The sequence below is a fragment of the Apostichopus japonicus genome, chromosome 10 (assembly GCF_037975245.1).
Source record: "Apostichopus japonicus isolate 1M-3 chromosome 10, ASM3797524v1, whole genome shotgun sequence".
NCBI lineage: Eukaryota > Metazoa > Echinodermata > Holothuroidea > Aspidochirotida > Stichopodidae > Apostichopus > Apostichopus japonicus.
The window spans coordinates 8,893,720-8,921,253 of NC_092570.1; the positions used below are offsets into that span (position 1 = coordinate 8,893,720).

Genomic DNA, 27,534 nt, shown 5'->3' on the forward strand with positions numbered 1-27,534 from the left:
TTGAAACTTTTCGGTCTGAAAATTGAGATTGTTAGGCATTTTTGGCACGTGTAGCACGCGTGCACACTATAGTTCATTTGACGGAAAAGACACACCTGGCTGACTTGTGAGGATAACCGCTTTTTTGACGTCCTACATGTTTAAAATTGGCGTTTAATTTAATTATTTTTTTCTCTCTCTTTTTTTTTTCTTTTTTTTTGGCCAAGAGCAGGGGGGTCCGGACCCCCTGGACCCCCCTGGATCCTCGCCTACATATATTCATTTGACTCGAGGCAATATATGAATACCTGATACCTTTTCAGCAGATATCGATATCGCGCAGCACAACAAGGTTCGTGGTATATGGTCGCAATCGTCGCATCGACTATTGCCATGCCATGCTGTGTGACCATTCTCATGATTACTACAGATATTGTATTATTCTTATTCTGCCAGATGCAGACGAGAAAATTGTGTAAATTATTGAACAAAAAATATTAGTGAATCGCACTTATTTTTTTTTTACAACATTTTTTTTACCCCATTCCCAGTGGGGGGGGGCCAGTGGGGGGGCCCAGCCGATTTCATGGGGGCCTCGGCCCCCAGGCCCCCCCCCGTAGCTACGCCACTGTTAATGTACAAAATTAAAGCAACATAATACAGAAGAAAGAGACTACATAGTATAAGTAAACAACAATATGGCGTACGTGGCAGACTGCTGAAAATGCTGCAATACACGGTTGTATGCCTACATCTATGATTGTACCTCGTTGCAATGTAACTTGCACATTAATGTAAAGCAGAGAGACAGCATGTCACTTTTAAGCGACATTTTTAAAAACAAGCCTATAACCATTTCATTGGGGAGGAGGGAGTTGAATAATTTTAAAGAGGTTATCTTCTTCTTCCATCTTGACTTTTATTTTTCAAGCTGGCCTTTGTAGATACCTGTTCCCATTTGGACAATTCTGATACGTCCATTGAAAACAGTCAGGGAGTACACAGAGAGAAATATATTTAAGGAATTTCTATCCGAAATCGTTTTGCAGATGTGGTATGAGTGGGTTTTGACTAGTGTTTGCACGGGTTATCCGGGTACCCGGGTACCCGCCCGACGTGATACTACCCGGTTCCTTATTTATTACCCGAATCCTAAGCAAAGTGTGATTTAAAAAAAAAAAAAAAAAAAATTGCAAACCGATGGTTAGGCTGATTTCCCATTGACTTAGTCTGTTGTTAGGCTACCATGTGTTCGAAGATAACAGCAATAACGAAAGCTTTCCATAGATATCTTATAACTGCGTCACAATTTCAGCTAATAAACAGATGACTAGGCTAGACTACCCCCATTGACTTAGTGTGGTGTTAGGCAACCATGTGGTCGAACGTAACAGCAATAACGAAAGTATTCCATGGATGTCTTATAACTGCGTCACAACTCCAGCAAATAAACAGATGGTTAGGCTTAGCTAGATTTCTCATTGACTTAGTGTGGTGTTAGGCTACCATGTTGGAAGAAATTATTATTTATTCATTCGTTTATTTCAAAGAAGGAAAGGCTGACAAGGAATTTTACGCGATGTTTATGGATTATAGACGGAATAACTAAAAAATAGCAATCGTTAGTGGCTTTTTACTAATCGTTTATTCCAAATGCGATCAAATTGCGCGAATCGCGCAATCTCGCGGCTAATGCGAACCTTGGGCCTGCATAATAGATAGTAGTAGTAGTATCAAAAACTGTTTAAGAGCTAAATTGGATATTTATATGGTTTGATCCAATAGACGTGCACGAGCTAGCATAAGCAGCGGCGGCAGTGCGATGTTAGTAGTAATGCTAATTATAATTAAATAATTAATTTATTAACAAGTTAATGAAAGAAACAGAAGCAAATTATTGGGGGAGGTTTTATACCTTATCTTACACCTACGTATTTGAACATGAAAACATTGTCAGTAGAGAATATAATGCATTTATTACAGCATCCAATATGTAATTTCTTGAAAATCGTGATACACGCGAGGGTAAACAAAAAAAATTCCGGGTACCCGGATACCCGACGGGTAACGGCCCTCGGGTACCCGGTTCCCGATTTTTGGACCCGTGTAAACACTAGTTTTGACCTATTTCCAAGCCACCTGCATCATCAACATATACACAGCAGTAACGGCATCTTGGTTGTTTCATTACAACTGTGAGGTACTCAGTATCAGTGAGAAAATGTACAAAATTGTTCGTAGATCTTTCACTTAGCATCAGCACTTGTAGACTAACATTGCCATAACACTGTTCCAGGAAATGTCTGACCTCAACATGACTCTGTCGCAGTGTATATCGGTCTATATATTTCACCGAGGCATTTGTTGAAGGTGGCTATATGGCTCCATTTGAATATATTAATCCTTCTCCAGCAGTCTGGTAGCCTGGCCTAGGCCCAGTGGCTTGTCCCCCCCCCCCCCCCACTTTGAGACTAGTGTTCTCCTACCTCACCCCCTTAAGTCCAACCAGCATGTGAACAAAAACTTCACAAATAGCAGCACATGAATATTGTGCCCCTTCTTAGATTATTGATGCCCCTCCATAAATTGCTGGTGCCCCTCCAATTCGGAATACCTGCCCCCCCCCCCCCCAGAGACCCAAGCATTTCTGTAAAGCCGTCTCCCGTACATTTCGGTCTAATCAAACTTAGCATGATGAACAATACACTTTCGTCGAAACCTTTTTACTCGTAGGCAACCTTTGCGCGAGTCATTGGTTTGAGTGTAACGAGATGGTAGAGTGAAGTTCAAATCACTGCAAAGCGTATTGTTGTCAGCAGGTGCGATATGGCTTCTATATGTGTAAATTTCTGTGATTTTTATCCCACAATAGCTAGTTCACTTTCACGCAGTTACTGTGTGTGATTGTGTGCTTGTGTTCAAAATTGTACAATTATCAATAAACGATACAGTGGAACAGGTCACCCTCGTAATTGGTCGTACCTGCAATATTCATTGTAGGCATACACACTATGATGAGAGTAGTCTGTGAAGCCAGTCTGTCTCATCGTAACAACATCACACACCCTGAAGTATGGTCTAAAGGCAGCCTCAGGATAGACGGACGAAATTGAAGCTAGTTAGAGTCAATGTGGTAAGATATATAAACTATATATTAAACTAAGAAATTAAGACCTCTAAGACGGAAAGTATATGGTGGGCAAGGCTGACTCTTTGTTTTATGCAATAATAATACGTTTATTAATCTATAAGTAATATTCCCCTCGGCCAAATATGGTAACGTGTATGTCCTGAACTATAGATCTAGGCGGTTTGTCTTTGGCACAGAGCCAAGGGTTACCATATTTCTTTGATTGAAACCTGGGACACTGCCCCACAAGCATAGTTTACTTCGTAATGCTTCAACGGTGCTTGAGGTATCCTGCTTAATATAATGTGCCCAAAATCCTTGTTAACTTAATCCTTGTTAAGATTTCAAAATAACGTTATAACATTATACGTATTAACACGTTATACATAACATTATACGTATAAACATGCTAACACATGGTTCTGTATCGTTTGTAGAACCAGTTTCTCTCCGAAGTACCTTTGTGCGATACCGACCAATCTCAAAATGTTACTCAAGATTCTATGTGGCATCCTGGTAGCCATTGTATGCAGGCAGATTCTATTTTTCGTTGATGTCTTTGGGATTTACGTCACCGTTCGCACTCATTGGCCTGGGCCGTGTCGAAACGTCGAACCAGTTGTAACCGGGTCCGAAAACATTGCGGTAACCAAAGACGGGTTAGCTTTCATCACTTCCGGATTGGTACCCCAGTATCGGCGTGAAACCGTAGATCCGCGAATGAGAAGAACCTTCCAAGGTAAAATTTATCTCTTTGATTTCAACACACCGGAGAAAGATGCACAGGATCTGAAAATTGATAGAGAGATAGATTTTATGCCGCATGGGATTAGTCTCTTGGAGGATGAGAGTACAGGAGAAATAAAATTATTCGTAGTCAACCACCGGGAGCACCACGATACCATAGAGGTCATGGTGTACGACCAGCACGAGATGACGTTACACCACGTGACAACTATTACGGATCCTCTCTTTACCAGTTTGAATGACGTGGTAGCAGACGGACCTAACTCATTTTACGTCACAAATGATGGCTACTTCCGTAATTCATCTTTACGAACCCCCGAGAGGCTTTTAACCCTTCCATGGGGTTCTGTCCTCTACTTCAATGACAAATCTACTCATGTTGTAGTACCTAGGGCCTACGAACCCAATGGCATTGCAATATCCAACGACAAATCTATGGTATTTGTTAACATGCCTTTCCTCAAATCAATCTATGTTTATAAGAGAAACACGGATGACTCGTTGGATTTAGTACATAATTTAAATGTCAATATATCCTTCGATAATGTTTACGTGCACCCTGTAACGGGACACCTCTGGCTCGGAGCACTCGCAATACCCCACAAGGTTGCCACGGCTGCAGCAAATATCGACCATATCGCTCCTGCAGTAGCTTGTCGACTGGAGCCACGTGGTCCCCCAACAGACGTTTTTCAGTCGTTTCATCTGTATGAAGTCTTCGCCGATTCTACAGGTCTCCTATCTACCTCTAGTTGCGTCGTTGAGTACAATGGTAAACTGCTCGTGGGGAGCATCTTCCATAAACTCGTATACTGTTTGATGGAAACAAAATACTGACGGCTCTGACGTAGTCAGGGTGATCCTACAGAGTACGGTAATATTTGACTCCCTTGAATCTGACATTTGATGGGGACTTGAGTGTCCCTCCTGATCGCTTTTTTCTACTAAACTTAACTAAATCATGCGATTCTGTCGAAAGACTGTCACTTTTTGCCACCGTGTTTGCGATCTTATTTTGTAGTTTTGAAGGTCATTTAAGGTCAAGAGAGGTCATTTTCTGAACCGTAAAATATGCTACTCCTCCTAGAACGTTTGTCCAAAGCTGCTGAAATGTTGTAGATATAACTTTTGAATGTTGGTGAACAAAGTTGTTCAGAAAAAATATTTTTGTCCTGCTGTCGAGTTTTCAGTTATGATAAAATGTAGGCCACAGATCATATGCAATTACCAAAATATTACTAAAAAAACATCATTGGGGAAAACATTGCATGTGTTGATTTGAAAGAGAAATTTTTAGTATATAAGTGATAGGCCTTTATAAATATGCGCGCATTGCCGTCTTAAACGGTTCACGAATGTTTACAGTTTTTACCATATACGTGACTGAAATTCTGCATAGCCTATATAGGTAGTAACTTTAGGCTTTGCATACCTTATAGTATAGGCAGCGTTGGCTTATACTTAGGTTTGATGCGTATAATGAACGGGTCCTCGGTGGACAGACCGAAAATAGCAAACGAGTACCCACCCGGGAGCAAAATGTTTGGACCGTTCCCATCACTAATGACCAGTATCCGTTTCGGTGTTGGTGTTGGTGTTGTTGGAGTAGCAAAATAATTCCACCCGTGTATGGAAAGCCATGTGGGACAAACACTGCATAATATATCCGCGTATTAATTCGAATATATACGCGTATTAATTCGAATATACATGTGTTGTAGCCTACATGTGTAAAGTTTCGCTTTTTGAAGCGATCTCGCGAGCCCACCAAAACATTTATCGTTGGTATATGTACACAGCAAGAGCGGAAATGTTTTTTCGTGTATATTCTAATTAATCCGTGCATATATTGGATTTAATCCCCATATGTATTTGATTTAATACGTGTATATATTCGAATTAATACGTGTATATATTCGAATTAATACGTGTATATATTCGAATTAATACGTGTATATATTCGAATTAATACGTGTATATATTCGAATTAATACGCGGATAAATTTAAGCCATATGATTGGATTATAATATATACGCGTATATATTCGAATTAATACGCGTATAAATTCCAATTAATACGCGGATATATTATGCAGTGTTTGTCCCACATGGCTTGCCATACCCGTGGGAGGATTGACGTCTCCGTATAGTTCAAACAATAATCTTTTGGTCATTCCATATACTCGACTGCGATCTCACGGCGATCGTTCTCTTCGGTCCTGTTCATTGGCACTCGCTCCCTCTCATGAATTCAACTTCTGTTGTTAGTTTAAGTTCAAATTAACGATGTTTCTTTTAAATCATGGCTTTTTCTTATAATATGCAATAGTTTAATTATACTTGTTTTGGTAAAGCGCTCAGATCGTTGATTTTCCAGAGTTGTAATAAGCGCTGCATAAATGTATTATCGTCATCATCATCATCATCATCATCATCATCATCATCATCATCATCATCATCATCATCATCATCATCATCATCATCATCATCATCATCATCATCATCATCATCATCATCATCATCATCATCATCATCATCATCATCATCATCATCATCATCATCATCATCATCATCATCATCAGTAGTAGTAGTAGTAGTAGTAGTAATAGTAGTAGTAGTAGTAATAGTAATAGTAGTAGTAGTAGTAGTAGTAGTAGTAGTAGTAATAGTAATAGTAGTAGTAGTAGTAATAGTAGTAGTAGTAGTAGTATTATCATTATCATTACGATGAAGTCATCCATCATACCTCAATACAGTTTTATATTCTCGTTTAAAGATACTTAAAAGGCAGCTCGTATTCAAGAATACAACTTAGCTGTAATTGTAGCCTTTTGACTTTTCACATTTATTTCCAACTTTTACCTTTTTTTATTTCAATAAAAATATTTAAAAAACTTATCTTTATGGTTGTTTTTTTAAATAAATGGTTACCACTTTCTAATAATGTAACAAAATATGTGTCTGCTAAGAAGAAGTATAAGGCAAGAAAAAAAGGGAGATGGGTGGAAACTGCTCGGATATATTGTCAATCAAAACAATTTTTCAAATAGCTGAGCTTCTGCAGTGCTGTTGCTTGTGTTTTATTCCATACTGAGTGCAAAACGATTCCTTTGGTGACGGCGTGTATGTGTGCAAGTATGTGTGCATGTGTTAGTACTATGTGTCACCCTTTGCTTGTAAACTTGTTACTCCAATAGTACTTTACTGACTTCATCTTTGGTATGACGCTTTATTTTAGTGATCACAAACACCCTGTTATTTTTCATTGAGGTTATACATCATCTGAGGTCACCAGAGGTCAAAATCTGAAAACGTTGTTAACACCAAATTTTCCTTTGCAAAAGCTTCGATTAACCTCATATTTCCAATGTAAGTCCACCTTAATATGTGAATGGAAACAAAATTGCGGTTTGCCATTTAAGGTCAACATTGGTCAAAGTATGAAAACCTTGTAAACACAGAAACTCCAAGTTATAGCTTGGATTAACGTCACACTTGGTATGTGGATTCACTTTAGTAACTGCAAGAAAATATGTCGGAGCTGAGGTGGTCACTTTTCTGTTAAGCACATGTGTAACTCGCAGAGTCAAGCTTGGATCAGTGAACTGCCCCCCCCCCCCCCCCACACACACACTCCGAGCTGATATTAGCTCCCCGTTCAGATGAACTTTCCAAAGGTCATATGGATATACTGTTGCGGGTACCAGAGCCCTAGTAGAGGTCAAAGGTCAAAGTCTGAAAATCGCATAGACGCAATTACGTCATAGTTGGCATTTAGATTTTCTTATAGACACAAGAATAGTCAGTACTGTTTTCTTTAACTGTCAAAGTCATTCTAGGTTAACAAAGTGAAATTATGAAGGCCTTGTAAACTGTTCCACCAAGGCTGGTACAACAACTATACTCTTCATGTTCCACAACCGTGCATGGGCGTCAGCAGGTTTCAGAAAGTGAGGGGGACACTATACTATCAGAGCCGACGGCTCTGTATACTATCTAAGCGGAGCGCCACCATTGGTTGGCGCGTAGCGTATGGCGGGCCATCAGTCTCAAATCATGGGAGATCGACTTATACCGATTTAAATCGACATATACCAGTTTCCTTCGACATATACCAGTTTCCTTCGACATATACCAGTTTCATTCTACATATCATCGATTTAAATCGACATATACCAGTTTCATTCGACATATCATCGATTTATTTTACTTATCATCGATTTTAATCTCAACATGTCAATCATCACCGAAATCGGGATTTGGAATATGTTAATGAGCTAAATCGATGATATGTCGATTTAAATAGGTATATGTCAATTTGAGACGCTAGAAACTGGTATAAGTCCACGGAAATTGACTTCTACCGATTTAATTCGACATATCATCGATTTAAACTGGTAGATGTCGATTTAAATGGACATATCATCGATTTATTTTACATATCATCGATTTAAATCGATGATAAGTAAAATAAATCGATGATATGTAGAATAAATCGATGATATGTCGATTTAAATCGACATATACCAGTTTCATTCTACATATCATCGATTTAAATCGACATATACCAGTTTACTTCGACATATCATCGATTTATTTTACTTATCATCGATTTAAATCGATGATAAGTAAAATAAATCGATGATATGTCGATTTAAATCGACATATACCAGTTTCATTCTACATATCATCGATTTAAATCGACATATACCAGTTTACTTCGACATATCATCGATTTATTTTACTTATCATCGATTTAAATCGATGATAAGTAAAATAAATCGATGATATGTCGATTTAAATTGACATATACCAGTTTCATTCTACATATCAGATTTAAATCGACATATACCAGTTTACTTCGACATATCATCGATTTATTTTACTTATCATCGATTTAAATCGATGATAAGTAAAATAAATCGATGATATGTAGAATGAAACTGGTATATGTCGATTTAAATCGATGATATGTAGAATGAAACTGGTATATGTCGATTTAAATCGATGATATGTAGAATGAAACTGGTATAAGTCGAAGGAAACTGGTATATGTCAAAGGAAACTGGTATATGTCGATTTAAATCGGTATAAGTCGATCTCCCATGATTTGAGACTGATGGCCCGCCATAGTAGCGTACCAGAAAATTTTGGGTACATAAGACCCCCTAGATCGCAGGAGACGGCCTTCCTGAGTCGTTTTTAGTTACATCAGAACCAGATCTGTGAGGAGAATTTTGTCTCACAAAACTAAATTCCGACAGAAAGTACTGGTAGAAAGATGCCGTTCTGACACCAAGGGAGACGAATTACACAGCGTCCATCTCAAACGAAATATTTTCGGTAGTTTGGTATCATATAATACCCTGCATACAGGCAGAATACTGTCTGTAGGGCCTAAAATATATGATATTACCTTCCTGGTGGGGTCTTCGACTTGTTTTCAAGTTGAAATGCGTCGTTTTCTCTGATTCACAGTGTAGGGCAAGGGGAATTCCATTTCTGGCGAGAAGGGGTGCTTCCACAAAACACTCTAAAACATCGTTCAAACATCGCACAAACTTTTATCAGAGGTCTCGGACGAAGCGGGGAGGGTGAATATCAGAGGAAGGGGGATAAAGGGCCAAGCACTGTTCTAATTTCCAGTGCAATTTATTGATAATGATTCTTAAGTTAGATTCTACTTGAATCAGCTCAGCAATTGTGATAGAAAATCGCGCATATGCATGTGATTTTTTTAATAACTGCTCTGAAAAGTGGGGGGGACAAATGATATGATATCCCCTCCACTTTTGAAAGTGGGGGGGACATGTCCCCCCCGTCCCCCACCTGTTGACGCCCATGCAACCGTGCATCAGTAATTACTACTTTGTGTTCGTAACACGGTAACATGTGTTACAGGTGACACCGGTAGTTACTGTATACTAGCTATGAGTATCGAGTAGATCACAAAAAAAAAATCCGAAACCTGGTTGAGCATGTGAATTCAGCACTCGAATTATTGTTTGCATCGTGGAATGTGGCAAGGAATCACCATACCCTTGGACGTCTGATTAACTCTCATATGTGTAGGCTGTGTATTGCATCTGTATATGCGATACGATAAACGACATGCACTGACCATCAAGGTATTGGAATTAAATTCTATAATTAGAAAACACGAGTCATATGAGGTTATGGTCTTAAATGCTCATTATGTTTTTATATCATACCACTGAATTCATATATAATTGAAGCAGACTATTAGTCGGTAACCCTGATTGGAACAGGCCTATATAGTTTGGCGTGCACAGAATTCCAAAGACCAATGTAAAATTTCCCCGATTAATTAAGATATGGTCTGTGGAAGGGCCAGAGACGAGTAGATGTCTTTTTCGTAAAGGTGGGGACAGAAATGCGGGGGTCATTGAAGCATACTCGCATGTATAGGGGGGCCTTGGGGTCCTCCCTCAGCCCCCCCCCCCCAATCAAACTTCGACGGTGCATTCTAAGGCATACTATAAATTAGGTTAACTAGCCCTAGGCGCAAAAAAATATTGTGCTAATGCATTACAATAAAATCCAAAACTTCCCAACAGGTTTAGGTAGTAACCTGAATCTTTTTGAAGGGCCTGATGCGAATGAAATATTTTATAAAAGGAGGAGTGCTCTCACATGGGGTTATTGGCCCCGGCTCCTGCAGGGCGGTCTAAGTGTCCTGCCCCTTAGAAAAATATCGATAAATCTAATAATGGACATACATTTTGAGGCATTGTTAGACTATGATTAGGACTGATTTGAGTATAGTCCTAAATGCAAATACTTTGTGTGAGACTGAAGTAGTAGTAGTCGAATTTTTCCTCAGCTTACTGCAAAAAAAAATGCCCGACTGATTCACACGTTGAGTCAAATTGACACATCGATTTAATAACTGCACCATTATGACGGAGCCTTTATGGGGTCCTGGGGGAGGGGATACCCCGGACGCTGGAGCCGTTCATACAATATTGTTGTCTCCCATCACCTTTTAGCGTTTCAAAGAAGGAATTACTTTTGAGTTTTCCTTTCAATGTATCTTAAATTCCCAGTGGGGATCCGGTGGGGGGGGGGGGGCTTCTTTCCAGGAGGCTGCAGTATTTCTTTTTTATTCTCAAGGACAAACATATCTTTCAAAAGATGAGTGGCAATGTTAATTGTTTTTAAGAATATACCGCAGAATCAGACCCCTTGTTGGCCCACGATCCGGGTGAAATCCTCGGAGGCGGCTTTGACCCTCCCTTGACAAATCATCTAGTTTCGTCATTTAAAAAAAAAAAAAACATTTCCACGTTTTCGACATGCAGTTAGGGCAAAAGCCTACAACCCCATCACCTCCCTGGCGCATATTGACTGAAATGCGCCGAAAAGTCTTCACGCTCCCTTGACAAAATCCTCTAGTTTCGCAATTCATTGTGTAAAAAAACATTTCCGCGTTTTCGACCTGCATTTAGTTTTAAAAACCTAAGCCCTTCCCCACCCCTCCTGGCGCATACTGGCTGGAATGCGCTCAAAAACTTTTTCATACTCTCTTGACAACATCATCTATTTTCGCCATTGTAAAACAAAAAACATTTCCGCGTTTTCGACGTACACTACCCTCCCTTAACAAAATAATCTAACATATCCATGTAAAGTACGATTTCCGCGTTTTCGACCTACATTTAGTGAAAAAGCTTTAAACCCGCACCCCTTTTTGACGAATATAGGCTGAAATGCGCACAAAAGACTTTATCACCCTCCCTTGACAAATTCCTCTCGTTTCCACGGTTTCCGCGTTTTCCACCTTGCTATATAGCATGGTCAATAACGCAGAAACCGCGAAAACCGTTGATATCGAACCCGGTTTCTCGATTTCCGCGGTGTCCGCGATTCCGCGATATCGACCTGGCCATACTGATACTGTGTAGTAAGCTCTATATGTAGTTAACGTATTGTAACGACAGCTGGTATCTACATCATTGTGATAATAGCAGCCGTAGTTACAGTGTACTAAAAGATAACCACGAAGCATGTACGCAGATTGAATATTGTGAGCACATGAGGTACCGCAAAGATGTTGTTAAAATCCATTGCAATTCTCGCCGCGCTTTTTGTAATTAGATACCTGGCTAAGCAGGTTCTATTACTTGGCTTCCACAAGACGGCTTTCACTCACTGGCCCGGACCCTGTCGCAGTGTTTCACCAGTAGAGCATGGAGCAGAGGATATGGTATTGACGAAGAACGGACTGGCCATTATTACGTCAGGAATCGATGTAGCATACAGGGGCGACGTAACCGATCCTAGAATATCAGCTGCGCCTGGTAAATTGTTCGCTTTTAATTTCAACAAGCCAGAACAAAATGCTACTGCACTGGAATTTGCAATCGGGACGGATTCCGAATTTTCCCCTCATGGGATAAGTATTTGGGAGGAAGGAAGTGAGACGCGTATATTCGTGGTTAACCATCGCCAAGATGCTGAAACCATTGAGATTTTCAAATTGATCGGAGATATTGCCAAGCCGAAAATCGAACATATCAAATCTGTACAAAATCCACTGTTTACAAGTGTTAACGATGTCTTGGCTACGGGGCCAAGCTCCTTTTATGCTACAAACGATGGCTATTTACGTTTTACCGCCTGGCGAGTTTTGGAGACGCTCCTTAGCAGGCCCTGGGGATCAGTAGTTCATTACGACGGTTCCGAAGCAAAGGTTGTGGTTGACTCTACTTTTGAGTACAATGGAATGGGACTCTCTCTAGATGGACAGTTCGTCTACATCGCAAGACCTTTCTCGTCTTCCATTATGATATACGAAAGGTCGTCAGAAACCAACGACCTGGCATTCCACCAAGAGATAGCTATTGGCGCTTTACCAGATAACATCTTCGTGCATCCTGTAACAGGTGACTTATGGAGCGGGTGCACCGCCATCCTGCATCGCCTCCTGGCTGCATTTGAGAACATAGACAATTGGGCACCGTCTTTGGTGGTGCGTGTACGGCCCCTTGGCACAAAAGATCACCCCTTTGAGCAGTTTAAGGTATATGATGTTTTCTCTGATGATGGCCATATCATGTCTTCGTCATCTAGCGCCGCAGTAGTGGGGAACGGACTTTTGATTGGGTCAGTCATGCAGAAACTAGTTTACTGTGACATGAAGGTGGATTCGACCCTGTCGAGAGATACATATTAATATGTACCCATGAGAATCTTTCCGTTCGGTCGAAAGAGGGTTAAGGTGGTACCAATTGCTTCTCTATTGGGGGGGGGGGGTAATTAAAAAGATAAGTACTGATGTCATATTTTTTTTGGTTTACGTTGCGGTTTGATTTGGGACTCTTTACAATTCCAATTGTATATATATATATATATATATATATATATATATATATATATATATATATATATATATATATATATATATATATATATATATATATATATATATATATAATTGGAATTGTAGTGAGTCGGGAAATAATGTATATATATATATATATATATATATATATATGCGTGTGTGTGTAATCGGCATCTATTTAGTCTCTCGAATAGTTATATATGCTTGTCTTGATCTCCCAATATACTGACAATCGTGCTATACAATACTATTCAAAGAGCTTGACCTCCCAAGCACACTTGAATTCATAAGTGCTTGATGAATGCCTGGTAGGATATCCCAGGGCACTGTTAGCTAGGCACTCTCATTATTCTTGCATGTGGACAGTTACCTCAAAATTGATTGTCCAATCACAATACGGCAGCACATTAATCGAGTGACCTTATTTCAGGTCGGACTGGTTCAACGATAGGTCATTTAGGGAATAGACTAGTGTGTGCCACTTTACGGCACAAGGAAATGCTACTTGGGCAGTGATGTCATATACTTTGGCCGGAAGTGAACGTTTTCATTGTGAACGAGTCCATGTGGAAGTATATATTAGGTTGTATTAATGTTTGCGTTTATATGAAAGAGAGATGAAGCGTGTAGGAGAGATATTGTTAACCGGTAGGTGGGCGAGGGGTAACAGTATCTACTTTACGAGAACAATCTTGCACAAGTCAAATATGTTACGTCGTTATAGCATAGTGAAAGACAGGTTTAATTATCTCAAGGTAAAAAGGGGTTATTGCCGTTATTTAACAAAGTATCTACTAAATATTTGCTTCTTAAATGGATTATAATAAATCTCTGCAAACTTTGATAGTTTTCGTCTCATCTGGATTGATCTGTAATTCTGTATTGCTTGTAAAACACGACCTCTCAATCTCAACGTAGGCCTACTTTATATCTTTGTGTATTGTTTAGCATATACCAACTCCCATTTCAAAAATGCCCGCCTATCCATCTACTTTGTTTTGAACTCTTCAATCATGTTGGGAAGAGATGGACCTATCCCTCTCCCCCCTTTCTGTAACCCAGCTTCATTCCCCGCCCAAGAAGAATTTGTGCTGCTTGGATGTCCACAAGCCAAGAGAAATATTGCCTGGTAGGACCTGCAGGCGATATATTTTGCCTCGAATAAACACAAATCAATCGGCCTTCACTTGTACTTTATCCCTTATAGTCACGTTTGTAACGGTGTGATGGATAACCAATAACGTCACTGTTGGTTTTTGTTTCGATTTTGCTGGGGCAAGGGTGGGGGCAAGGGTAGGAAAGACCTTATTTGGTGGGACCGGGATTTCAAAAGATCTCAATGCGATTGGCAAAGCTCTGGCATGTCATCCTCTTACATCTATTAACCAGTGGCGGAGCGTCCATACAGTCAGGGGGCGGGATGCCCCCCCCCCCACGACGGACTCAAATGGACTGCTGGCCTGGCGCCCTTTTCAGCTTTTTACCACTTTTTACTTCTTCGCGATTATTGACTTTTTTATTGTGCTCTCATCTACCTATTGACATTTGTCACATTTTGTTGGTGTAATTTTCTGACACCTATTTATTCTTCGTTGATCTGCAAATTGGCAAGGCCCGGAAAGGGTCATTTCCGGCGATCTAGGGAGTAATTTTACTCAAAAAATCTGTACGCTTAGCGCCAACCTGTGATGGCGCTCAGCTTAGATAGTGTCGAAAGCGCCCCTACAGACCATTCTTGACCTCCCTGACCAATACCCCTAGCTCCGCCACTGGTCATGGAGGAGGGGAGACCCCGGACGCTGGAGCCTTTCATGCATTATTGTTGTCTCCCATCACCTTTTAGCCTTTCATATAGAAGGAATAACTTTTGAGTTTTCCTTGAAATGTATCTTAAATTCCCAGTGGGGATCCGGTGCGGGGGGGGGGGGGGTTCTTTCCAGGAGGCTGCAGTATTTCTCTTTTATTCTCAAGGACAAACATATCTTTCAAATGATGAGTGGCACTGTGAATTGCTTTTAAGAATCAGACCCCTTGTTGGCCCACTATCCGGGCGAAATCCTCGGAGGCGGTTTTGAACACAGCATTTCATGCCATGACTGAATTACCCATGCGATGAACTTTGGTGCTTGTTGTGTGTATACTACATGTTTCAGGCGGCACTTACTTGTTCAGCTCCCGATAAAAGTAAGGCGTATTGTGCTCTCATCTACCTATTGACATTTGTCACATTTTGTTGGTGTAATTTTCTGACACCTATATATTCTTCGTTGATCTGCAAATTGGCAAGGCCCGGAAAGGGTCATTTCCGGCGATCTAGGGAGTATTTTTACTCAAAAAAATCCGTACGCTTAGCGCCAACCTGTGATGGCGCTCAGCTTAGATAGTGTCGAAAGCGCCCCTACAGACCATTCTTGACCTCCCTGACCAATACCCCTAGCTCCGCCACTGGTCATGGGGGAGGGGAGACCCCGGACGCTGGAGCATTTCATGCATTATTGTTGTCTCCCATCACCTTTTAGCCTTTCATATAGAAGGAATAACTTTTGAGTTTTCCTTGAAATGTATCTTAAATTCCCAGTGGGGATCCGGTGCGGGGGGGGGGGGGGTTCTTTCCAGGAGGCTGCAGTATTTCTCTTTTATTCTCAAGGACAAACATATCTTTCAAATGATGAGTGGCACTGTGAATTGCTTTTAAGAATCAGACCCCTTGTTGGCCCACTATCCGGGCGAAATCCTCGGAGGCGGTTTTGAACACAGCATTTCAAGCCATGACTGAATTACCCATGCGATGAACTTTGGTGCTTGTTGTGTGTATACTACATGTTTCAGGCGGCACTTACTTGTTCAGCTCACGATAAAAGTAAGGCGACGATTTTGTCTAATATCATGTGCTATCCTTGTTGAATTATGTGCTCTGCTAACCTTATCATCACACATTGACTAGAGTCTTTGCATTTTAATCACCTATTCGAGACGTGGCAAGGATAACACACAATTGATACTGATACTGTGTAGTAAGCTCTGTATGTGGTTAACGTATTGCAACGACAGCTGGTATCTACATCAGTGTGATAATAGCAGCCGTAGGTACAGTGTACTAAAAGATAACCACGAAGCATGTACGCAGATCGAATATTGTGAGCACATGAGGTACCGCAAAGATGTTGTTAAAATCCATTGCAATTCTCGCCGCGCTTTTTGTAATTAGATACCTGGCTAAGCAGGGTCTATTACTTGGCTTCCACAAGACGGCTTTCACCCACTGGCCCGGACCCTGTCGCAGTGTTTCACCAGTAGAGTATGGAGCAGAGGATATGGTATTGACGAAGAACGGACTGGCCATTATTACGTCAGGAATCGATGTAGCATACAGGGGCGACGTAACCGATCCTAGAATATCAGCTGCGCCTGGTAAATTGTTCGCTTTTAATTTCAACAAGCCAGAACAAAATGCTACTGAACTGGAATTTGCAATCGGGACGGATTCCGAATTTTCCCCTCATGGGATAAGTATTTGGGAGGAAGGAAGTGAGACGCGTATATTCGTGGTTAACCATCGCCAAGATGCTGAAACCATTGAGATTTTCAAATTGATAGGAGATATTGCCAAGCCGAAAATTGAACATATCAAATCTGTACAAAATCCACTGTTTACAAGTGTTAACGATGTCTTGGCTACGGGGCCAAGCTCCTTCTATGCTACAAACGATGGCTATTTACGTTTCACTGCCTGGCGAGTTTTGGAGACGCTCCTTAGCAGGCCCTGGGGATCAGTAGTTCATTACGACGGTTCCGAAGCAAAGGTTGTGGTTGGCTCTACTTTTGAATACAATGGAATGGGACTCTCTCTAGATGGACAGTTCGTCTACATCGCGAGACCTTTTACGTCTTCCATCATGATATACGAAAGGTCGTCAGAAACCAACGACCTGGCATTCCACCAAGAGATAGCTATTGGCGCTTTACCAGATAATATTTTCGTGCATCCTGTAACAGGTGACTTATGGAGCGGGTGCACCGCCATCGGATATCGCCTCCTGGCTGCATTTGAGAACATAGACAATTGGGCACCGTCTTTGGTGGTGCGTGTACGGCCCCTTGGCACAAAAGATCGCCCCTTTGAGCAGTTTAAGGTATACGATGTTTTCTCTGATGATGGCAATATCATGTCTTCGTCATCTAGCGCCGCAGTAGTGGGGAACGGACTTTTGATTGGGTCAGTCATGCAGAAACTAGTTTACTGTGACATGAAGGTGGATTCGACCCTGTCGAGAGATACATATTAATATGTATCCAGTAAGAATCTTTCCGCTCGGACGAAAGAGGGTTAAGGTGGTACCAGTTGCTTCACTATTGGGGGTGGGGGTGGGTAGTTAAAAAGATAAGTACTGATGTCATATTTTTTTTGTTTACGTTTCCGTTTGATTTGGGACTCACTACAATTCCAATTATATATATATGTACATATATATATAATAATATATAATAATATATATATGTATATATATATATATATATATATATATATACATATATATATATATATATATATATATATATATATATATATATATATATATATATAATTGTAGTTAGTTGGAAAATAATATATATAAAATTACGGTTAAAATCATAATAAGAGTCCATAGCCTAGTGGTTAGACTGTCCGCGTACAGAGCGGGAGGCCCGGGTTCGAATCCTTGGGGGCTGGAAGTGTTATCACTGTTCTGATTTTCCAATTCATTATACGATTTTCATTTATATATTTATATATATATATATATATATATATATATATATATATATACACATATATATATAAATATATATATATACACACATATATATATATATATACACACACACACACATATATATATATATATATATATATATATATATATATATATATACGCGTGTGTATGTGTAATCGGTATCTATTTTGTCTCTCGAATGTGCTTGCCTTGATCTCCCAATATACTGAAGATTAAGTAAACAATCATGCTATACAATACTATTCATAGAGTTTGACCTCCCAAGCACAATTGCATTCATAGGTGCTTGATGAATGCCTGGTAGGAGACCCCAGGGTACTGTTGGCAAGGCTCTCTCATTATTCCTGTGGACAGTTACCTCGAAATTGATTGTCCAATCACAAGACGGCAGCACATTAATCGAGTGACCTTTTTTCAGGTCGGACTGTTTAAGGCAGTCTGGTTCAACGATAGGTCATTTAGGGAATAGTGGATGCCACTTGTTTACGGCACAAGGAAATGCTACTCGGGCAGTGTTGTCATACACTTCGGCCGGACGTGAACGTTTTCATTGTGAACGAGTCCATGTGAAAGTAAATATAAGGTTGTATAAAAATGTTTGCTTTTATATGAGAGAGAGATTAAGCGGGTAGGAGAGAGATTGTTAACCGGTAGGTGGGCGAGGGGTAACAGTATCTACTTTCCGAGAACAAAATTTCACAAGCCAAGTATTTTACGTCGTATATATAGCATAGTGGAAAGACAGGGTTTATTATCTCGAGGTAAAAAAGGGGTTATGGCCGTTATTTAACAACGTAACTACTAAATATTTGCTTCTTAAATGGATTGCAATAAATTTCTACAACCTTGATAGTTTTCGACTCATCTGTGTTGATCTATAATTCTATATTGCTTGTAACACACGACCTCTCAATCTACACGTACTTTATTTCATTGTGTATTGTTTAGCATGTACCAACTCCCATTTCAAGAAAGCCCGCCTCTCCATTTTCTTTGTAACTTTTCATGTAACTATTCAATCATGTTGGAAAGAGATGGACCTATCCCTCTCCCCCTTTCTGTGACCCACCTTCAATCCCCTCCCAAGAAGTATTTGTGCTGGTTCAGTGGCGGCGGAACCGGGGGGCTTGGGGGGCTCAGCCCCCCCCCCAATGAAAAAGTTTAGGGGGCAAATGCATGATAAGCCCCCCCCCCCACAAAATATTTACCAAGGCTCCGAAACGTGCAATCTGCCCATTTTTCAATGCATACTTGTCGATCTGTTCGATGCACACGTATACTACATAGGTGTAATAATTTTAGTAAATGCTGGGGGACCCTCGGCCCGTCCCCTGGCTATAGACCACATTGTCACCCAACCGCGTCTTCACGCCCCGTGAAAAGTGGAAGCAGTGAGTGTGAGTACCGGTAAGCGCAACACAACTTCGTCTTAGGCCAATGACTTGCCTCATTTCAGCCAGTTCTCTAACATCCCCTGAAGAATATATCCTTCTAATGGTAGCACATTTCCCATGGATATATCCTTCCGGGACATTTCCTTCTAATTGGAGAAGAATACGATTGGCAAAGCTCTGGTAAGTCATCGTCGTGCATTTTTTAACCTCTGGAGTTCCACTGAGCAGTAAAGCCCGTCTTTTCTTGACAACCGATATCACCTGCAATGACGGAGACAATGTGCAATTGAACAGACAATCAAAAAACACGGTTAATAATTATCGACGTACGAAAATTGACCAGCGCTGTAATATGTCTCTGTGAAGGAGTAGTGAAATCTTCGTTGCCTTCAATGTGATATGTATATTATGATTACATGAGTAACGACATTGAGCACGTTACCTGGAATTTTGGTATGCCATTAAGCCAGCAGGTGGTCCCGTGACATTAAACTAGCATATTATGACAGCACACTTTATCAATGTGATTGCAGTATGACTTGATCATCCCATGACAACTGATGTGCACGGTCGCGCCATTATATTACAGCTGTTCGCTCTATCTTTTTCTTTCCATATTTCTCAATGTAATTGAATGCAAAATGAAAGCAGGAAGCGCATCATATTCTGTTGTTGAATTTGAGTGTTTTCTTCTTTCATGCCTTTTTTCAATCAATCGGACTAAGTTGGACCAAGGCCATATTCAGATCTAACATTAGGAAACTCAACCTGAACGGATATTGGCATATATCTAACATGAACGCTAAACCAATGAAGCACTTCTATCAGGGTCATATAGGACTGGGCTGCACATTGGAAAATATGGGGAATTCCACGAGACCGAATTTCCGCGAACCGATGGTCCGCGAGACCGATGGTCTATGGATGGTCCATCGATATGCGTAACTAGACTTTTTCATTAGAGGGGTTTCAGAGGGGGTCAAAGATATTGACAAGGGGGGCAATATGGTTTAAAATAGGGTATCGAGTATATCTAATTATTAAGTTATATTTTCGGCCCCTACAACCCCTCTGGTTACGCCACTGGCGGAGGGCCCTAGTATCAATGCAAGCCGCCCGGCCCTCTTGCGCAAGTCACTGGTCTCCACTATGAACAGAAACGGCTGTAAATTCTTGTTAATTACGCGCTTTATCAACATAATATAATCGGTAGTAATATTTGTCTTACCAAAGTTTTAAGCCTAGTAATAGTTTCGGTCTCCCGGACCTTCGGTCTCGCGGACCTCGGTCTCGAAGACCTTCGGTGTCGCGGACCTTTTTTTAATTTCAGTCTCGCGGACCTCCGGTCTCGTATAGCCTGTAATCGGAAAATGTAGTATGAGCTTTAGTTAGTACTTAGACATATGGAGGCAGGGGACGTGTTCTTTGTACCTTTGTTGTCGATATTTCAACCTCATGCACACCTCTAAGCGACAGTGTGTCCGAAAATATACTTGACTCCTTTCCTTGCGCAGCTGATTTGATCTTGTAATATAGGCTCCTGGTATAATTTGGACAGCCATACTTATGTCGCATTCGTTCTGGGGTTACTTCGTCTACTTGTTATTATATTTATGCTAATTTTTGGCTATTATCTTATGCAAATGGGTGTCAACGTACAGAAATTCCATGGAGCTCTTGTTGTCTTTCCCGAACTCTCTATTTTATCGTACACAACAAATACACTGCATATTTTCATCAAAAGAGATTGCAATATAGTTTGATAAATTGAATTGATATGTTCATACAGCTTTCAAAAATAACGCGCCAATTGTTTAATATATGCAATAATACTGCCCCTATATATGTTTTCAAGTATATGTTTGTTTGTTGTTGTTGGGGTTTTTGTTGTTGTTGTTGTTTTTTGTGGGTCGTGGGAGCAATGACACTTGGCATCCCATATCAGTCTTTTGTTCTTCATAATTTTAACTTTGTCATCGTTTACGTAGACGATACCATTGTATACTTGTATATCATCGTGTACGCTTACACATTATCATCGTCTATATACCAGTAATTTTATATTTTCATGGTGTGTGCATATTCGAGTGCAATTATAATTTTTATATTATAATTGTAAGATATGTGGTCCTTCTGGAGTTCAATTATTTACTCACACACTTATGCATTAGTTATGCAGACAACATACTGCCAAGTATAATATACATGATAACGTAAGCTACGTTGAATTCCTTGTACATACCAGCAGTACCATATAATGTTACAGTGCATACAGCCTCAGTTTCATATTGTTGAGCACCGAACTATTATATGCTATCTTTGAGTTAGTGAGGGTTAAATGCAGAGTCATTGTCAAGCTAACATTATTATCTGTTATTGTTTACATTATAGTTAACTTGTATGTTAACAAAGCAACCTTCAGTGCATGACAGAACACGCTGTATACACCAACAAAGTGGTATATATTATGTTTGCTATAGTCGACTTCTGCGCCAAAACTAAGTTATTCACATTGATCTCCACTCGACGCACAAACAAACAGAATGCTGTACAAAATTATCAAACTTTATCATCAAAGGCCTTTTTAGTATCTAACAATGATGCTACTGGAAATAATTGAAATTTTGAAATCTGTTATCTAGCTTGAAGAGTGATTTTTACAAGGGCGTAGGAACCGGGGGGGCTGGGGGCGCCAGCCCCCCAGTGAAAAATGTGGAAGGGCGGAAGTATCATTCCGCCCCCCCCCCCCCCGCTTCGCAAGTCAGAAAACCCCTTTTTCATTTCCAAATGAGAAGAAAAATCTCATTTGGAGCACCAAATTGCATCTAAGGCCTGGTGAAAATACAAAATTAAGTTTACAAAATGGAGTGGGTGTTGAAGTGTGCTATATTGCACCAAATTGCATCTGAGGCTACCTGGAAATGCAAAAAATTTCAAAGGGGAGGGGGACACCCCCTCGCCTTAGACCCCTCCCCCAGGCCGGCCATCAGTCTTCAGCCCCCCCCCCCACTCAAAAGTACCTTCCTACGCCACTGGATTTTTAAGATTACGTCAAACCTTGACACTGCCTTTAAAAACGTTTTATTAGTAGTACTATATGCTATTGGTGCATACAAGGCAGACAAAATAATACCTTATAGAAAAGAGTGGAATGGAGGGAAGAAAACACTAATTGTAACTATGAACGGCAAATATGTAAACAAAATTGTTGGTTTCACTTTGACGTGATGACGCAATTTGTTGATCTAATTGTTGTCCCGTGTCCAATCATTTGATGTGCATTGATCGTGTTGCAGATGAAAGGCACAGAACCACAATGAACATGTGTAAGATAATCCTTGCTATGAATGGATTCCTACCATACTCGGATAGTCCAAGTGCAGACATAATAAAATTTTACACATGCTGCATCGGTACATATTTATTTCGTTATGGAAACATGATGGTGCCGTTTACTGAACATGTAAACATTGTAACAATCTAATGCACCTTGAAGTCCATCATTAATTTACAACTAAATTCAAGTAATGGTTCACTCATTTTCAAACTTCATCCAATTAACTGATAAAAGCATTATAACTCAATGAGATCAGTATTTGTCTTATTGAAAACTCCTCCGTGCATAAAGGGCTGGAACATCGGTTTGAGGACTCTGCCCGTATAACGTAAGCCTTGAAAGTTTCGATATATTGTGGGTGCAGCAATGTGTTATTTCTATGTGAGGAGATAGGAAGGGGTGGGAGAAGATGAGGGTACATTTGTATATCAACAATATGGCCGACAACATTCAACGACTTGAGTTAACTGAAGTTGAATGGAAGTTAATACATTCTTGTGTCATTGTGATCCTTTGTGCCGACGCGACGGACTCTTCGAGGCTTTGGTCCTATTTGAATACCAATGGGGGTAACCCCGGCCGGGCTGTGAGGCTAGGGCTACATCAGATTCGACAATTAATAGTGAGAGATGCGGAAAGATATTCCGCTAATAAGCTAATTGAAACAATATGTTAAAAAGCGAATACGCATAATTAAGCAATTTTTAATCAGCAACTATATAATCCCAATTTATTCGTGAGAGGCTGAGAGCTGTGTTGAAAAGAACGTTCGTAGACACTTAAACTTAACGATACGTATTACCCCAACACTGCAAGAAGGATCAAAGACCGGGTATGGTAAATTAGTTCAACTGGAGTTCATCACGGCACGTAACCCGTTTCTGCATCGACAAAGCAGTATAGATGATAGCAAAGCAGGCGCGGATCCAGGGGGGGTCCAGGGGGTCCGGACCCAGGGGGTCCGGACCCCCCTGCTCTTGGCCAAAAAAAAAAGAGAAAAAAAAAAAGAGAGAAAAAATAATTAAATTAAACGCCAATTTTAAACATGTAGGACGTCAGAAGGGCGGTTATCCTTACAAGTCAGCCAGGTGTGTCTTTTCCGTCAAATGAACTGTAGTGTGCACGCGTGCTACACGTGCAAAAAATGCCTAAAAATCTCATTTTTCAGACCGAAAAGTTTCAAAATTGAGGTGGTGTTCGAATTGTTTTGGGCGGTGAGGTGGCAGAGCGGTAGGCTGCATAGGATGCGCCGACGAATTCTTCATGAGAGATCGTTTTCTGCGGTGAGAAGGCATAAAACTGTTCTCCGATCAACAATGGGCAAGGAACGTCTCACAGCTCTTGTTCTCATGAACACGTATTATAACACTCATATCGACACTGACGAAGTGGTCCGAAAGTTCATTGAGAAACATCCACGGCGTTTGTTCTCTCCAATCTACCATGAATAGATCATCAATAAAACTAGCTAACTCGTACTGATGCAGATACAATTCGAGTGAGTTTTTGTAGGTGCTTTGAATGGCTAAATTGAAGGGGTTCCCTGTTGTACTTAAATATCCAAGAATTTCACAATGGATAGAGGGAAACCCACTCCCTTAGACCCTAGGATCACTGGAGGCCAAACCCCTCACCCTTCCAGAATCCTGGATCCGGCCCTGCATCAAACAGTGGTGACGGAACGGGAGGGGGATTGGTGGCTAAAGGCATTATGATTTTTGTATCATCTCAACTCATCTGATACGTATTATACCATATTTCATAGATTGTTTTTTTCTCATCAATTGAGAAATTGCAGACATGAGATCCATATTTTCAGGCTAGGTACATGCAGCTTAGAATACTCGGGAAGTGCCGTTTCCGGCCATCTGGGGGGGTTTGTAAAGCCAAAAATTTTCTGGTACGCTCCGCGCCAACCGATGGTGGCGCTCCGCTTAGATAGTCTTTCGATCAGGCGCGGCTGGACCAGTCAGACCCCCCCCCCCTGTCAAAAATCCTGCATCCGCCCCTGCATAGCATATCATACCGTTGTGAAATGTAATATGGTATGTTTACTGTAAAATATGCTTAATACCCACCTCTCCCATAACTCACCATTCTTAAAGACTTATTTTTTAGGCTTTTCTTAAATGATCCCTGCTGACTTTTGTTCCACCCCATTGTTGTGTTGCTCTGTTTATTATTACGTTGCTCTTGTTAATTTCGATTTTACAGTATCTCTAGTTTGCTCAAATTGCTTTTAGTTTATATGATTATCGGTTTTGTTTTATCGATTTAAGTTCAATGTTATTTCCTTTTATTAAGTTTTGAAGTTTCCTTTTTTTTTTTTTTTTAAAGCAAGAGCTTACTTTTAGAATTAGAACAATATAAATGTCAGGCGCGTAGCCAGGAATTTGCCAAGGGAGGGGCGAAACTGTAGATTCGGCACTGCAAACTATCTAAGCGTAGCGCCACCATGATTGGCACGAAGCGTACAAGAAAATTTTGGCTGAAAATGCCTCCCAGATCGCTGGAAATGGCACTTCCCAGGCCTTGTATAAGTTGCATCTTAGCATTTTCTCTTTTGAAAATACTAGCGATATCGTAGAAACATTAAAAACAAATTAAACAAATATGCTCAAGGGGGGCGGCTGCACCCTTCGCCCCCCCCCCGCCCCTTGGCTACGCGCCTGATAAATGTACCGGTAACTTAACAATAATAATTATAGACAAGACGGGTAACGCGGTTGGCACTGTAAAGTTTGTTATTATATGCGGGACTAAATCTGAGGTCACCAAGCTTCGTGCAGGGATGAAGATAGACTCTGCTTAGTCTGCGCAGCGACGCGAATCAGTCACCCAACATCAAATAGGAAAATGCTACGGCTGTTCATGATATTTTTCTACATACGCTTCACAGGCGCAATCACCGGGACGAAACGCTCATAAGTCATAGCGTGATGATTTGTTAGGGCATGGAGGTAAAAACATGGTTAGGGTAGACCCAACGCATTTGACAAGGATAAATTGGCCGATACGCCTTAACAAAGACTAGGGTGAAGATTGCTCGTGGCGTTGTAGTTACACCCTCTGAGGATTTGTTGCTTGCCCGTTTGCCTTTTCGTCTATCCTCGGGGTAAGTGTACCCTGTTAGTCAACCAATTTCCTCAGCATTAACTCGTCGTTTTACGTGCAAAGTACGACCCACATGTATGATGAAAACAGCGCTTCTATACAGGCATGCAAGATCTCAGTGCTAATATTTTCTGTTTAGTAGCGGGTGATAAGTACCTTATCGACATAAACATATTAGCTAACATAACACTACATTGTGAATGCCTAAACCAAGTCAACATGTACGCTCAAATAGTTGAATATGGCCGTTAACCTGTATACACGGCACATCTCTGATGTGTCTACACGTTAATGCACTGCAGCTTTGATAACCAGCCTGACAAAACCTAACACAATCTCTCGTAACGCATCACACACTGCTGCCCTGTTCCGTGAACAACCGTTTGTTTTGAAATATTGGAGGTCACAGAATATAATATACACATCACAACAATACCATTACACCTAACAAGCATTCTGCAATACTTTTGTCTGTATATGTATTCAACCTAGCTGTTATTTTCACCATGATTTGGAAGTGCGTTTTATTGCTCGTTGTTGCAGTTGTGATGCAACATTGTTACAAGTTAGCCTTAATCATGGGCTATCACAAGACCGTATACGCACACTGGCCTGGGAAATGTCACAGCGTGCATCCTGTACTACAGGGTTCCGAAGACATCGCTCTGAGTGAAGACAACCTAGCCTTTATTAGCTCCGGACTGAGGATCCAAGTTTGTGATCTGGATGGTATTGATCCTAGAAATAACGAATTTGTTGGAAGGATATACCTGTTCGATTTCAATAACCCGGAGGCTGGCGCTTCGGAAATGATTTTACCAAAAGGTATGATGGGTCCAACGTTCAACCCTCATGGCATTGACACCTGGTTCGATTCAGCCACGGGACGTGTTTACCTTTTCGTAGTAAACCATCGAGCAGACGAAGAAACTGTTGAACTTTTTACCTTCGATAGAAAAAACTCGAATAACTCTTTGGCACACGTACGGACCTATCGCGAACCAGAATTCAGGAGTTTAAATGATGTGCTCGCTGTCTCTTCGGAGGAGTTTTACGTGACTAATGATGGATACTTTAGAAATTGTTGGAAAACATTGGAATTTTTGTTTCTTCTAAAGTGGTCATCCATTGTTCACGTGACCCAAGAGGGAGGAGGAGAAATCGTTGCCACTGGCCATGCATTAAATAGTCTGGGTAAATCGTCTGGCTTAGTCTTTGCGACGAGTCCTGTGGGGAGATTTCTCAACGTCTACAAACGGAATGATGACGGCACCCTGCTCCTACGTCACTCCATCGACGTAGGGACAGGGATAGATAATATTTTCGTGCACCCACACACAATGGACCTTTGGTTTGGAGCTCATCCCATTGGCCACGCCTTTCTTGAACATACAACAAATCTGGATACACCAGCCCCGTCACAAGTCATCAGATTACATCCCACTGGAGAACAAGATGACCCTTTTTCATCTGTTGAGCTATTTGAACTTTTCTCTGACAGTGGGAAGCTGATTTCAGCTTCTTCCAGTGTGGCAGTTTCAGGGAATAGACTGCTAATTGGATCACTTCTACAAAAACTGGTTTATTGTGAAATGACAGTACCTAACTAGGTAGATGTTGTCATCGGAAAAGAATTGGTCTTCAACGTCAATCATTAACTCAATTTTAAATTGATATATATATATATATATATA

General features: G+C 40.7%; 4 protein-coding genes across 4 annotated transcripts; all 4 read left to right on the forward strand.

The window, feature by feature from the left end:
- Positions 1–2,643: 2,643 nt before the first annotated feature.
- Positions 2,644–7,123, forward strand: LOC139975216 (serum paraoxonase/arylesterase 2-like). Its single transcript, XM_071982948.1, has 2 exons — positions 2,644–3,112; positions 3,547–7,123. Exon 2 carries the CDS (start codon positions 3,596–3,598, stop codon positions 4,691–4,693), a length of 1,098 nt encoding a protein of 365 aa, XP_071839049.1. The 5' UTR covers positions 2,644–3,112; positions 3,547–3,595; the 3' UTR covers positions 4,694–7,123.
- A 4,638-nt stretch (positions 7,124–11,761) lies between these two features.
- On the forward strand, positions 11,762–13,131 carry LOC139974848 (serum paraoxonase/arylesterase 2-like). Its single transcript, XM_071982323.1, has one exon. It carries the CDS (start codon positions 11,928–11,930, stop codon positions 13,050–13,052), a length of 1,125 nt encoding a protein of 374 aa, XP_071838424.1. The 5' UTR covers positions 11,762–11,927; the 3' UTR covers positions 13,053–13,131.
- A 2,895-nt stretch (positions 13,132–16,026) lies between these two features.
- LOC139975036 (serum paraoxonase/arylesterase 2-like) lies at positions 16,027–18,855 on the forward strand. The gene has a single exon (XM_071982646.1). It carries the CDS (start codon positions 16,382–16,384, stop codon positions 17,504–17,506), a length of 1,125 nt encoding a protein of 374 aa, XP_071838747.1. The 5' UTR covers positions 16,027–16,381; the 3' UTR covers positions 17,507–18,855.
- A 6,613-nt stretch (positions 18,856–25,468) lies between these two features.
- Positions 25,469–27,534, forward strand: LOC139975127 (serum paraoxonase/arylesterase 2-like). The gene has a single exon (XM_071982762.1). It carries the CDS (start codon positions 26,347–26,349, stop codon positions 27,448–27,450), a length of 1,104 nt encoding a protein of 367 aa, XP_071838863.1. The 5' UTR covers positions 25,469–26,346; the 3' UTR covers positions 27,451–27,534.

Excerpts from the sequence above, each read along its gene's own strand:
- LOC139974848 (XM_071982323.1), top strand. The coding sequence starts at position 11,928 with ATGTTGTTAAAATCCATTGCAATTCTCGCCGCGCTTTTTGTAATTAGA.
- LOC139975036 (XM_071982646.1), top strand. The coding sequence starts at position 16,382 with ATGTTGTTAAAATCCATTGCAATTCTCGCCGCGCTTTTTGTAATTAGA.
- LOC139975216 (XM_071982948.1), top strand. The coding sequence starts at position 3,596 with ATGTTACTCAAGATTCTATGTGGCATCCTGGTAGCCATTGTATGCAGG.
- LOC139975127 (XM_071982762.1), top strand. The coding sequence starts at position 26,347 with ATGATTTGGAAGTGCGTTTTATTGCTCGTTGTTGCAGTTGTGATGCAA.